Source organism: Carettochelys insculpta, chromosome 7 (genome assembly GCF_033958435.1).
Source record: "Carettochelys insculpta isolate YL-2023 chromosome 7, ASM3395843v1, whole genome shotgun sequence".
NCBI lineage: Eukaryota > Metazoa > Chordata > Testudines > Carettochelyidae > Carettochelys > Carettochelys insculpta.
The window spans coordinates 44,459,951-44,474,763 of record NC_134143.1 but is presented as its reverse complement, the minus strand read 5'-3'; the positions used below and the strand labels follow the sequence as shown (position 1 = coordinate 44,474,763).

Below are 14,813 nucleotides of genomic sequence, written 5' to 3'. Positions count from 1 at the left end.
CCTGGAACAAAAAAATAATTAGCTTCAATCACCACTTCTTGATTTAAAATGTAGGGGAAAAAATGTTGTCAACAAAGTCTTGACTCATTCTAATCCTCAGGCTACTTCACACTATGGTAAATATAAAAGAATGTTCTGCACTGGATAAAATCCACCCTTTCCCCACCCTACAAAACTAATTTAAGCCAGTGTTGCATTCTGGGACCTGTCATCCCAAAAGTTCATTGCCAACATGGAAGCAAAGTGTCTCTAGTGAAGAGAGATATAGCCTATATTATCTGAAAAATGCCCAATACCAGGTGCCAGATCTCTATGTTGTAGACTTGCACCTCCTACTGCCTTTCAGGGGGTTTATAGAGGTATAATGTGGATTAGATTGGGCTGAATAAACAACTCAGTTAATTGCATATATATGGAATAGAATCCAGTTTCCTCCTTCATATTTGGCTTTGCATAACTAAAAAGGAATAAAATGAAGTAAACATTTTATTAATATGCAATAGGAGAAGAGCTGTTGAGTAAGAAGGCACCACAATTAATCACTTTTTAGTGTTGATCAATGTTTTTTAAAAGTGTGATTGAAAAACCAAATGACAAAAGATTCCTTTTCAAAAATATGGCACTTGTAATGGCAGACTTTTCAGCCATTCCTGTCTCAGCTTGTGTGAATCTGTGTTGCAAGAGCATAAAACTGCATCACTAAAAGCACAGACTCATTTCATATTCAGATCATTATTGAAGTACAGGCTAGGAGCATACATCTCCATTGACCCCAGGTTCAATGTCTCTTGGGATACTGTCCTATGGCATGGTGGTCAGCCTTTTGATAGGAATTGACTCAACCTTCTGGTTAGGTCACCTCTTTGGGTATGAGGAAGATATTGGGTTCCCCCGTGCTGATGGCCATCAGGGACCTCCCATCCATCTGTCACTCCTTAGGGTGTCTAATCCCAATCACAGAGTTTCTAAAATCTACTCTCATGCTGCTTTCCAAAAGGGTGAACAAGAACATATGGCAATAAGGGGTTATGCACTTTTTAACCAGGATGCTTGATAGAGGAGCCTGGGCTTTCCCATTATCGTTTTGTAATAAGCAAAGCAATAAATGGCTACTGGGAGTGATTAATTGTCAAATAAAGATGAGAGTTTTCATTGATTGCAAAAGCCATTTGTTGCAAGTCTATAATAGCAACAGAGATTATTACTAGTATAAAGCAAATGAGAACATCAAAAATTAGAAAACACTTACTTCTCCTTGGAGTGTTGCAAAGTGCTTTGTACTCTCTTGCAGAATTTCCTGTGACATAAACCTGGGATGAACGATGCAGCAGACTCGGCTTAAAATAGTAAGTGACGAAAGGCAGATTCTGTTCGATGGTGAGACTTAAGGTGACTAATTTTTCAAGACAATTGCTGATGTGGAGTAGGAGTGAGAGGACTGGACAATGACTGTTTATTATGTGCTGATGAAGTTTAATTTTCATGGCTGAAATTCTTTGTTGCATATTCTACATTGATTTAGTGAATGCATGTGCTAGGCATGTAGCTTCAGCTCAGGTACACTGGTCAGAGCTGAGGAGCATCAGGGTACCAAGATGGCTTTAGGCATTAATACCCCAGGCTTGGCTGGTTTGGCCCCCCAGGCTAAGTTAACGGGCTGCTCTCACTACAGCAGCTGCCCAGCCACAGATTATTACTGGAGCCACAGGTCATTAAGGCATAAAGTTGTCTACCATCTTTCTTACCCACTGTGTTTGCCCCACAAGGGGGATGATTTAGGCACCTGGAGTTCCTGTTACACCAGCAGAATCCTTCAGGTGGGCAGCTTTGCATTGGCGGAGCTACCCTGAGGCTGCTTCCATTACAAAGGCAGCCAATTGTCACTACATTTATTTAGCTCTTTCTTTGTGTGTAGGCCTCTGTTTAGGATATTCCCCAATCCTCATTTACCCAACTACCAGCTACAGATTTAAAGAAATGATATAGACAGCTACCTCTTTGCATTATGTAAAATAAACTTAAACAAATAGTAATATTTAACAACACATCAGAGGTCTAGATGGGTCCCAAAGTTCTACAGATCTGGGCAACTTTTAGCTTTAAGGAGCTTCTTGTGCATCTGACTTATTTATATTGTTAAATTCTTAAGGTATAGACTGTGATTTAGTAGGTTTTATGGGGTCTGGAATGGCTGTAGTTTTATACAAGAGACAATTGCCATACCGTAATTAAGGATAAATATCTGAAATGCAATGGCTGCTCAAGGCAGTTGATAACTCCCCTGCCAGAAGGGAGAAGTGCCTGTTTCTCCCCTGCTACAAGGATAAAGGTTTAGTCTTCTCTTCTCTGCATGTGCTTATTTTTATGGTGTGGATGGCTAAATTCTCTCCCTTTTTTCTCTATGATGTGTTATCCTAGAAGAACAAAGAGGTTGGCACAGATCTCATCTTCTCACTGGTGAGGAGTCACCAGTGGAATAAAGCATAGGAGTATAACTGGTGAAACCATTACCAAATTAAAATGTGTCAATACACTATGAAGATTTTCATTCAGTTCAAAGAAGACCCTTCTCTTTACCATTGCTAAGATCAAATTTATTTATTTATTTTGTTTTAGATTTGACCCTCTTTTGCTTCTTTGTTATTGACTAAAGTAGGTTTGTTGGTTTGTTTGTTTGTTTTGCTACCTGCCCTGAAAATGATCAGGCTCAAACTGGAAAATAGTCATAGGATCTTCTGCTGAGAACACCGACACCTGTGTCTGAGAATTTTGCACTGGGCTCCAGCAGCTGTTGAACTTTCACTGATATCAGTGGCATTGACGGAGCACAAAAGGAGACTCAATCTCTGAAATAACCATGCACTTATGCGGCCTCAAACACTACAGCCAGCCATTGCATTGTAATCAGTAATGAGCAGAGAGGCAATGGCATGTAGAGAGCACCCATGTGGTATGAACTCACCATTTTTTCTCACCTGGGAGGTGAACAATTGCAAATTGCACAACTTGGAATTTCTCTTCACCTTTCAGCTTTACTTGCAGGTCGGGAGGGGAAAGTTACATGAAGCACAGTAGCCAAGCAGTCCTCACTATAGCGAAAAGAGCATAATAGCCAGGGAAGCTGGCAGGGGGAGACATCATATTTTGTGTCTGTTGCTAGCAGGTTATGTGCTATCTGTATCCTAGTCACCTGTCCTCGTGTTTCGCTGGGCATACTGTGCTAGTTGTCTTCTTAGTGTACACATAACTATGGGTGGAGGATATCAGAGGCAGGGGGCGGCAAAGCCTCCTCAAACTGCCAGGTGTGGCCTACCCACATGCTGTCCCTCCTTCTCCTCATGCTTCTGGCTCAGCTGGCTGCCTGGACTCCCCATGCTCTGGGGCCAGGAAGGTTGGGGCTGCATTGCCGAGCCTCACCATGCTCTGGGGCTAGAGGACTGGGGTTGCACTGGCTGGCCTTCTCACACTCTGGGGCCAGGAAGCAGGGACCAGTGGCTACAATGGGGAGAGAGCCAGTAGGGGGGTGGGGGCTCTGGACAGGAGCCAGAGCCCACAATGGGAGGGTAGCTAGTGTGGAAGGAGTGTGACTGGGGACTAGCCTCCCCAACCCAAGGGTTCACTCATGGCACATGTGCACAACATGCTTTAGGCAGCATGTGACCAGGATAAACAAGTTTGGTTCACTGTTTGGATCATAATCTTGCCCAGCTCAGGAGAGGTACAGATGGGGAGTGTGACATGAATGCAGATCCATCCTCCCACCCCAGCTTGCTAATGAGCCATGGGCACCTGTGCTCTTGGGGAGGAGAGAACTGGAAGACAGTTGGGGTATTTATATCAACTGCTGGACACCAGATAATTGGACTGTTCTACCACACTATCCATTCACTGGTCTTGTAGCAGAAGGCCTTTCTACAAACTCACTTATTCCTGAGCCTTGAGGCTAAACCAGCATATGTGGTTTCATTCTCACGTGGGTGAGATTATATCTTGAAGATACAGTAAACCTTGGAGTTATGCAGGGGTTGCATTCCTGCAATCCCCATGTAACTCAAATTTTTGCGCAAGTCATGGGTGGGGGCAGGAGATGGGTGGTTCCTGTCTCCCCTGGGCTTTTAGGAATCAGGAAACTGACCAGCTCAACAGAACTGGTCAGTTTCCTGGCTTCCAGAGTGGTGGGGACAAGGAACCAATGGGCAGTCTGGTTTCTGTCTCCCCGGCAGCTTGCGGGACCGGAGAAACTGACCAGCTTGTGGCTGATCAGTTTGCTGGTTCCCGCCAGCGCATGGCAGCTGGAAGCCAGACTGTGGCTTGGTTTCCAGCTCCCTGCCATTTGAGAGACATAGGAAACTGACCATCCGTCAGGGATGGTGATAGGTCCTGCTGTGAGGGCAGGGAACGGGACTCTGTGAAGGTCCCTTCCAGTTCTGTGAGATAGGTATAGCTGCACCCACTTTGTCTCCAGCTGTGGGGTCCCTGCTGGCAGATCACTTCGCAGTAGGGTGTGTGCAGTTGGGGGAAGGGGACAAATTAAGTTTAATTTCAGGTGCAAGTGAAAGCAAGCAGAAGATGCTCTCAGCCTTAAGGTCCTGATCCCAATCAGTCCCCGAGTGCAGATCCCTGCACTTGCCGGGAGCCCCACTGAAGTAACCGGGGCTCCCTGACCCGCTTCCCAGGACGCTCGTTGCAGGAGTGGCGCCTCAGGCTGGGTGGCCGCCTTTCCCCTTCCATCCCCGGGCCAGCTTAGCAAACCCCCTTGCCAAGGGCCAGCTGGTGCCGGCCGCAGGCCCTGGCAGAGCAGCCACGGAAGAAGCCTGGTGCATCCATCAGCCGGACCCCAGCCCGCGGTCTGCGATCTGCGGCGGGGCAGCACTGCGGCAGCGGCCTGGCTGCAGGGGCCAGCGCTAGTCGGGGGCGGGGGTTCGAGGGAGCGTGCGCTCGGTGATCGGGGCCGGCTGGGGCTGCCGGCAGCACCGGAGCTGGGAGGGAGGAGACTGCGGGAGTTCGGAGCTGTAGTTCGGCCCTAGTTACTCAGCACTGACGGTTGCTACGGAACGGCTTCCTTAGCAACGGCCGAACCCAGCGTGCCCCGGGGCAGGGAGTGCGGCGCGCTGGCCTCCGAGCAGTTCAAGGGGGCGCTGCCGGGCGGGGCGGGCTACAGCCAGGGCCCGCGCTGGGCTGCACTCGGCGTGCAGCATGGAGGCTGCGGCCGGCGCGGCGGCGGGGTTCCCCGAGGAGGACGAGGGCTGCTATGACTTCGAGCCGCTGCCGACGCTGCTGGAGGATGAGGTGAGTGCGGCAGCGCCAAGCGCCCGCGCAGCTCTGGCTGCTGCGGGGGACGAGGCGGCCCCTTCCCGCCGCGCTGCACCTGCTTGTCGGAGGTGTTAGTCAGCCACGGCGCCGCGCGTCCTCCCCCCGGCCGTGCGAGAGCCTTGCAGCGGGGCGGTGGGGGGCGGCTCACTGGGCGCTAAACGCGAACTTTCCCCTGCGGCAGCTGGGGGCAGAGAAATTCTACATGATCCTCGCGAGACGCTAGCGCGGCAGGGGCCCTGGCTAAGGGCTTATTAACGCTGATCAAGACTTGGAGGTCTCCCTACACGAGAGCTGGGGAAGCCCACCTGGGGGACTGCGCAACAGGCGTTTGCCACGTCAATACGCTTATCCTGCTCCCTTTCCCTAATAATCCCAGACACCTGCACTCCTTCCTGCATTGGCTGCTTCACCCCGTTTGCTGATCAGTCATATTAACGAATGGGATAATTGTTATCTCACAAATATTGTCTGCGGATTAAGGTCGCAAAAGTTGAATTATGACTTCATTGCAACTCAGTGACTCTGAATCCGTTTTTTTAAAAAAAGCATAAGCTGAGACCCCGTCAGTAATAAACACGATTTCTTCATGGAAGGCTTCACTGCTGCCGTAGGAAAGGCATTTAACCGGCAGCAGGAAGGTCTGCTAAATCTGTTTATTTGTTTAAATTAGTCATTCATTGTGCTAAACATAATCCTAAAGATGGAATTGGCTCTAGTTCAGAGTTGTTTTGTCATAAAGAGCTCTACTCTTGAGCTGTTATCTCTTTCTTTATAAATCAAGGAATGATTTGGAGGGCGTTGCTTGCCTGATTGGCTAGCATTTGGATAACATGGAGCAGAAATATTGGAACTAGTAGTTTAGTGATGTGGATACATTTCACATATTGGATAGAGTTGCTTAAAAGAGCAACCTTTCAGGAAAAATAATATCTGGCATTGTCTGCTTTAAAAGTGGTATGGAAATGTGATAAGTATCATACTGCTCATTGCTCATGCTGGTTTAAAGCCAGATCAGCTAGAGCAGCATGCAAAAGACTGAACAGGCTGGCGTGCTCTCGTATAACACGCGTATGACAACATTGAAGGGCAGCGGTGCATACGCCTCATTGATGCTCATGAGAGGAAGAAAGCAACAGGGACGCACAACAAAGCCAGGACAAATCCCTTGCCTCCACTGTGAACGCCTATGCTGTTCAAAGCTTGGACTCCTCAGCTGCATGTGAGTCCGCAACCGATGAACCTGTGCAAGCTCAAGAAATCCTCATTGGACACAACAGACTACTTACATCTTACTGGGACTGAGAGATGAAGAACATAAGAATGGCCATACTGGGTCAGACCAAAGATCCATCTAGCCCAGTATCCTGTCTGCCAACAGTAGCCAATGCCAGGTGCCCCAGAGGAGGTGAACCAAAGACAATGATCAAGCGATTTGTCTCCAGCCATCCATCTCCCGCCTTTGACAAAAGGCTAGGCACCATACCTTACCCCTTTGCTAATAGCCATCTACGGACCTAACCTCCAAATATTTATCGAGCTCTTAAACTCTGTTAGAGTCCTGGCCTTCACAGCGTCCTCTGTTAAAGAGTTCCACAGGTTGACTGTGCGCTGTGTGAAGAAAAACTTTCTTGTATTAGTTTTGAACCTGCTACCCATTAATTTCATTTGGTGTCCTCTAGTTCTTATATTATGGGAACAAGTAAATAACTTTTCTGTATTCACTTTCTGCACACCATTCATGATTTTATATACCTGTATCATATCGCCCCTCAGTCTCATCTTTTCTAGACTGAAAAGTCCCAGTCTCTCTAGCTTCTCCTCATATGGGACCCGTTCCAAACCCTTAATCATTTTAGTTGCCCTTTTCTGAACTTTTTCTAACGCCAATATATCTTTTCTGAGGTGAGGAGACCACATCTGCACGCAGTACTCAAGATGTGGATGTACCATAGTTTTATAAAGGGGAAGTAAGACATTGTTCATCGTATTTTCTGTCCCTTTTTTAGTTATTCCTAACATCCTATTTGCTTTACTGACTGCCACTGCACACTGCGTGGATGCTTTCAGAGAACTATCCACTATAATTCCAAGATCCCTTTCCTGATCTGTTGTAGCTAAATTTGCCCCCATCATATTGTATGTATAATTGGGGTTATTTTTCCCAATGTGCATTACCTTACACTTACCCACATTAAATTTCATTTGCCATTTTGCTGCCCAGTCACTCAGTTTGCTGAGATCTTTTTGAAGTTCTTCACAGTCTGCTTTGGTTTTGACTATCCTGAACAGTTTGATGTCATCTGCAAACTTTGCCACCTCACTGCTTACCCCTTTATCTAGATCATTGATGAATAAGCTGAACAAGATTGGTCCCAGGACTGACCCTTGGGGAACGCCGCTAGTTACCTTCTTCCATTGTGAAAATTTACCATTTATTCCTACCCTTTGTTTCCTGTCTTTTAACCAGTTCCCAATACATGAAAGGATCTTTCCGCCTATCCCATGACCACCTAATTTACATAAGAGCCTTTAGTGAGGGACCGTGTCAAAGGCTTTCTGGAAATCTGAGTATGCTATGTCTACTGGATCCCCCCTGTTTGAGTGTTTTGAAGTGTGTGCAGAGTTAAGCAAACTGTTATTTACCAAGTCAGTTTGTACTATGAAGAAAAGAGTCACAGCTTGTCCCTTTTTAAACCACTTACTCCTTTTCCAAGTGAGTGTAAAATGCTGGTATTCTGGTTTGGTAACACTCATTTGAACTGCACAGTGACTGCACAGAACAGGATACAAGGCAAGGGAGAATTAAGCCCCTAATGTTTGGTTCTGAAAAGAGACTGCTAAACAATTTCTAAAAGAGACATACCAGTTTCTGCTGCTTTTGAATTTAGTTTAGTTTAGTTTTTGGCCTGGTTTTTAAGGTTGCACACATCAGGATATCAGTTCTGGTTTTCCCTGGGTTGGCTGGAGGACTGGGGAGTTCAGAAGTTTCACGGAAAGCACTGATTCTTTAATTTTTAACTAAAACTTCCTTTCTCCAGTATCAGTTAGTGCATAAGGTGCCACAGGAATTGTTTTTGCAGGTACAGACTATAGATACTATGACTACCTTCTGATACTTGTCTCCAGTATTTCAGTTGCTTATTCAAATAAAATGTTAGAAAAACCAGACAAGGGTAGATTTAAATGGTCCTCACCAAAAATCCCTGCTTATTCCCTAAGAACTAGTCTATTAACTTCTTGCTCCTTTGTTGTCTTTTCACTAATTCGTCATAGTTTTATGGGGCTAGTCAGGACCTAAATTTCTAATTTAACAATCCCTTCTGTGTATACAAGAGAGAGGCAAAATATCCTCCTTGAATTTTTCTATGTCATCCTGTTGGCAGAAGACTTTGTTATGTATGTATGAGACTGTTTTTTTTAAGACCTGGAAATGAGGTAGAGTATTTTCAATATAATATTTTCACCAGTTTGGTACAGGTGGATTTCATCCTCTTTAGAGAGATACTATATTGGAGTTGTTTAGGATTGTCAGTCAGGGTGGAAAAAACTCTTTTCATCTTCCAGGGAGAAACATGGCCTAGATCGGGGTGAGCAAACTTTTTAGAACTCTGTGATGTGACTGGATTTTTACTTTGGGTATGGAAGCCATTTGATGTGTCCATTGTATCTACTGGCACCGAAGAATATGCCGGGGGGGCTGGGGAGGTGTCTAATGAAAACTGAGGATGCCCTAAATTTATGTATGCTACTTATATATCTCAGAGGGGTAGCTGAGTTAATCTGTATCTTCAAAAACAACAAGAAGTCCTGTGACATCTTATAGACTAACAGATATTTTGGAGCATAAGCTTTTGTGGGCAAAGACCCACTTCGTCAGATGCCCAAGTGGGGAATCATGTTGATAGGTAAGGTTACAGATTTTAGCTATGTAGCTGTATTAAAAAATGTTTCATTGCTAAGATTCACAATAGGAGATGTGAACTCAGCCCCAGCCAGGACATTTGGCTAAGCAGTGAGGTGGAAATCAGGTGCTCAGACATTGAATCTACATCCCAGAGGAGTGGGACTTGTGAATTGAATGAAGCCCAGTGGTCGGGTGACCTGGTCTGAGCAAGGAAATTGAAATCATATGCCCAGGCATCCATCTGACATTCCATGTAAATGACTGGGGCATGCTAGCAAAACAAGCAAACAATGGCATTTTGCCACAGTGGCTCATTTGGGTCAGGTAACTTTTGACCCTTAAGGGCCTAATGGGAAGAAAAAAGGTCTTTTGTCCCTGAACACAAGAGAGAACAATGAGGTGGATTTAGCAGTGTCCTCTTGGACTGGATCTTGCTTCTTTGTTATGGGGGCTTGTTTCCAGGGGTCCATGTCCTAGCATGTTGACCCCAGCAGGCCAGTTCCACAACTCTCCAGTAACTAAAACTGTCTAACCTGAAATGGACTTTTGGAGACTTTCAAGAGTCAGCAAGTAATTGACGTATGTAAAGTATTGCTTTAACAATTTTTCTTTCTAGTCCTGTTTTTTTCTTTTTTTGTTAATAAATCTTTAGATCTAAAGGATTTGGGCAAGCATGTTGTTTTTGGGTAAGATCCAAGTATATATTGACTGGGGACTGGGGCTGGACCCTTTGGGGCCCAGAAGAATTTGTGTGGAGTTGGTGAAACAGGTTGAAGAACCTCTCACTAGAGTTTGAGGTTGGTGGTCCGGGATAATAGTGCAGCTGGGAAGTCTGAGGGTTTTCCTGTGTAACTTCTGGCTGGCCAGTGGGGCTGGCAGAGGTACCTTTGTGGCTGATTGGTTTTGCCTTAGTGAGAAGAAAATCCCAGGCTGGGGCTGTAAGTAGCCTGTTTTTTAACCAAAAATCCCCTGGATTAATTTCTGTAGCTGTGCCCAGGAACCCCGTCCTATCACAGTCATGACCCCTTTTCAGCCCTGCAGTTAGCCGCCCCCCCACCCTGTGGGAGGACCACAGGAAGGGGTGTGTGGGAGGGTGCTCTAAAAGGGAGTGGGACATTCAGGGAGTGCATGCTGTGATGGGAGAGAGGTGTTTGAGGGGAGGACCCCAGGAGGGACCCCAAGAGGGTACCTCATCAAGCCAGTAAGCCTCCAGCTGCCCCCACTACTTATCTCAGGGCCTCTGTACACGCTGATTGGCCCAGCAGTGTAGTGGGGGGGCATTGCCTTGGTGATGCAGTGGCGGAGGCCGTGTGGGAGAAAGCAGAGAGCTGGCGACACAGTGGAAGCTGTGGGGGTGGGGTGAACTGATCACGCTGCACCCCCCCTTACAAAATGTCATGCCCCTCTGGGGGACTTGCCCTCCCCACCCCCACTTTGCACACCCCTGGCCTAGATAGTGGTAAAGAAGCTGGATGCTGGGTATGCTATTTGCCTTCAGTATGCTGTACAGTAGATCCCCAACTTACGCAAGGGCTGCTTTCTCGCAACCCCTGCATAGGTCAGATTTCATATGCAACTCAGGGGAAGCCAGGAAACTGATGAGGGCAGCAGCCCTGGTCAGTTTCCTGGCTCCAGTGAGTGGAGGGAAGTTGGGGATCAGGCGGTAGCCTGGCTCCCCACTCCCCTCTGCTTGCAGACCCAGGTAACTTATGAGGACAGCTGCCTTGGTCAGTTTCCCTGTTCCCCTCAGGGTGGCAGCTGAGAGCCTTATTCTCTGCTGCCACCCCTGACAGGAGCTGCAAAACTGACCAGCACAGCAGCACTGGTCAGTTTCCCCACCTCTCAGTCTGCGTCTACACTAGCAAGTTCTTTTGAAAGATTTTTTCAAAAGAAGGGAGCTCTTTCAAAAGATCCCACAAAGCATCTATACACAGTATTCGTTTGAAAGTGAATTGAAAGAATGCGGTGCTCCTTTCAAAATTGTTCTTCCTTTCCCTTTTCAGGAAGAGCACCCCCTTTCAAATGTGCAGACAATCTGCAGGCCCTTTTTTTCGAAAGAGCAGTCCTCGTGGGTTCTGATTTTTCGATCCTTTTGAAAAAGTGGGGGCGGTTTATGTGCTCTCTTTCAAAAGAGCAGATTACTCTTTTGATTCACTCTCTTGTGTGTGGACGCATTCTTTCAAAAAAAGTTCTTTCAGAAGAGCTCTTCCAGAAGAGTTTCTTTCAAAAAGATCTCTGTGGTGTAGACATAGCCTTAGAGTTGCATTAAGCCCAGATACGCACGCTCGAGTGCGCAAGTCTTGGGGGGTCTACTGGAATTTATCCTTCACAGTGTTCTTCTTTTTAGGAAATACTGTCCATGATTTTTTTTCTACTTTCAAAAGTGATTAATACCACATTCACTTCTTCTTACACCTGTACCAATTTCAAGGCTAGAATCCATCAAGTGGTGCTAGTTAACAGGGAGTATCTAAACCATAAAGAAATCTCTTAGCATTGCAAATAGTGAATTATTTGGAAGGGGGACTGGCAGAAGTTCTTTTGACAAACTCGGGTAGGATCAGGTAATAAGTCTGTGGGCAGTGTATGGTCACATCTGTTTCCTTGAGCCTACCACATGGGGGGAGAAGATCTGACACGTTTTCTCTCAGTACAGTTGAGCATGAATCCAAATCATAAAATCATAAAAGAGTAGGACTGGAAGGGACCTCGAGAGGCCATCGAGTCCAGCCCCCTGCCCTCATGGCAGGACCAAGCACTTTCTAGACCATCCCTGAAAGCCATCTATCTTACCTCTTCTTAAATATCTCCAGTGATGGAGATTCTACCACCTCCCTTGGCAATTCGTTCCAGTGTTTGATCACCATGACAGTTAGGAACTTTTTCCTAATGTCCAACCTGAACCTCCCCTGCTACAATTTAAGTCCGTTGCCTCTTGTTCTATCCTCAGAGGCAAGGAAGAACAAGTTCCCTCCCTCTGCCTTATGACACCCTTTTAGATACCTGAAAACTGCTATTATGTCCCCCCTCAATCTTCTCTTTTCCAAACTAAACAAGCTCAATTCTTTCAGCCTTTCTTCATAGGTCATGTTCTCTAGACCTTTGATCATTCTTGTTGCTCTCCTCTGGACCCTCTCCAATTTCTCCACATCCTTCCTGAACTGCGGTGCCCAGAACTGGACACAATACTCCAGCTGAGGCCTAACCAGCGCAGAGTAGAGCAGAAGAATGACTTCTCGTGTCTTGTTTACAACACACCTATTAATGCATCCTAGAATCATGTTTGCTTTTTTTGCGACAGCATCACACTGTTGACTCATGTTTAGCTTGTGGTCCACTATAACCCCGAGATCCCTTTCTGCTGTACTCATTCCTAGGCAGTCCTTTCCCATTCTGTATGTGTGACACTGATTGTTCCTTCCTAAGTGGAGCACTTTGCATTTGTCCTTATTAAACTTCATCCTGTTTACCTCGGCCCATTTCTCCAGTTTATCCAGATCCTTTTGAATTATGACCCTATCCTCCAAAGCAGTTGCAACCCCTCCCAGCTTGGTATCATCTGCAAACTTAATAAGTGCACTTTCTTTGCCTCTAGCAGTGTTTCTCTACCTTTTTTCGTAAAGTACCCCTCTTAAAAAATTATAGGTGCCCCCAGACTTCTCTCACATACTCCTAAGCGTATATGTACCACTGGTTGAGAAACATGGTCCTAAATTAATCTGAGGTCATGAAACATGTGCCATTCAACCGTTCCAGATTGTTGTACCCTTTTCCGGAGTCAGATTTGTTTTGCATACCACCAAGTTATAATTCTCACTTAAAAATTTCTGTGATACTTTTGCATGTTTTTGTAAGTAGACTACTACTGAAAACTTGATGATTTTCTACCATCTTATTATGAAATAAATGAACTGGACTAGAACTATTGTACTTACGTTTCCACCTAAGGAATATTAAGCAGTAGAAACAAGTCATTGTTGGAAAAAAACTTTTAGATTGCACTCATTTTATTAATGATTTTTATGTAGCCTGTTGTAAAATGAGGCAAATATCTAGATGAGTTAATGGAACCCTGGAAGACCTCAGTGTGCCCCCAAGGATACATGTATTCCTTGTTGAGAAACACTGCTCTAGCAATTTGGAAACCAGTCGGGCCTAGCTTTTTGTTCTTCAGACTGAACAAGATTATTATCTGCTGCTGGAGTATGAACCATGATTCAGTAAGTTTTCCATGACTGCACTTTGGAAGATCTCCCAGACTGCTCTCAGAATGTTAAAGATGCTTATTGACACAATTGTAATGTTTCTAGGCATATTCAAGAAGAACAATTAAAAGCTAGAGACTTAAAAGTATAGGTAGTGGAGGGGAAAACAAACTCTTAAAGCACTGTGGAATAGCTAAGTACTGTGTATTAAATGGAGCTTGACTGCCTTTCCTGGCATGCTTCTACAAGTCCATGTTTGAATAGATACTCTATATTTTTGATTTGAGAAATTGCTTTTTTGCTGTTCTGGTTGTGTAGGAATATTCTATTAATTCCTCGCTGCTCATTTTGTCAGATGCCTATTTATATGTAAAATGCTGTCTTTCACATTTAACAGAGAGGTAGCCATGTTAGTTTGTATCTTCGAAAATAAGAAGTCCTGTGGCACCTGATAGACTAACAGATACTTCAGAGCATAAGCTTTTGTGGGCAAAGACCCGCTTCATCAGATGCATGAGTCGGGGGTGGGAGGTTCAGAGAAGGATTTAAAGAGGGAGCCTCAGTTAAGGGGAGGGCCAGAGTTCACAGGGTCTATTCAGTCAGGGTGGATATGGCCCGTTATCAGCACTTAATGTGGAGTTATGAACATCAAGAGTGGAAAAACCAGCAACTATATACCATAACACAGTAACTCTAAACCTGGAACCAATCCCTGCAACAAACCTCACTGCCAACTCTACTCACATATCTAAACTAGTGATATCATCACAGGACCCAACATCAACCACACCATCAGGGGTGGTGCACATCTACTAATATATTATATGCCACCAATGCCCCACTACAATTTACATTGGCCAAATTGGACAGTCTCTACATAAAAGAATAAATGGATGTAAATCAGACATAAGGAACTGTAACATACAAAAACCTGTAGGAGAATACTTCAGTCTCCCTGGACGTTCGGTAACAGATTTTAAAGTAGCAGTCCTATGACAAAAAAATTCAAAAATAAACTGTAAAGAGAAATTTCAGAGCTGCAATTCATTTGCAAGTTTGATTCCATCAACCAAGGATTGATCAGAGACTGGGAGTGGCTGGCCAATTACAAAAGCAGTTTCTCAGCTCTTGACGTTCACACCTCTACATTAGATACACTCGTCTCTCGCTATATGAGCACAATTGGTTCCCAACTTTCTTCTCATAGGCGAAAACTCATAACAGGGACATTAAATTACCATTAAACTACATGTAAAAGTGTCTGTCTGGTTCCTAATGCTCCAAACTTGGTGGAGTGGCAGCAGGTGGTGCTGCTTTGGAAAGGTAAGTGAACCTTTGGGTTGGTGGGGAGGTTGGAGAGGGTTAAAAGCTGGGGGCAGTTTGGAGCCATG

The 14,813-nt window shown here is 45.4% G+C and overlaps 1 protein-coding gene across 2 annotated transcripts in view; it reads left to right on the top strand.

Annotated features, from left to right (window-relative positions):
- The first annotated feature begins 5,187 nt into the window (after positions 1-5,187).
- The window catches only part of KNDC1 (kinase non-catalytic C-lobe domain containing 1), a 125,618-nt gene continuing 115,992 nt past the window's right edge, over positions 5,188-14,813 (top strand). For both annotated transcript variants that reach the window (XM_075000429.1, XM_075000428.1), the window contains exon 1: positions 5,188-5,289. In XM_075000429.1, coding sequence (XP_074856530.1) covers positions 5,197-5,289 — 93 coding nt within the window. In that variant the 5' untranslated portion in view covers positions 5,188-5,196. The remainder of the gene's footprint in view (positions 5,290-14,813) is intronic.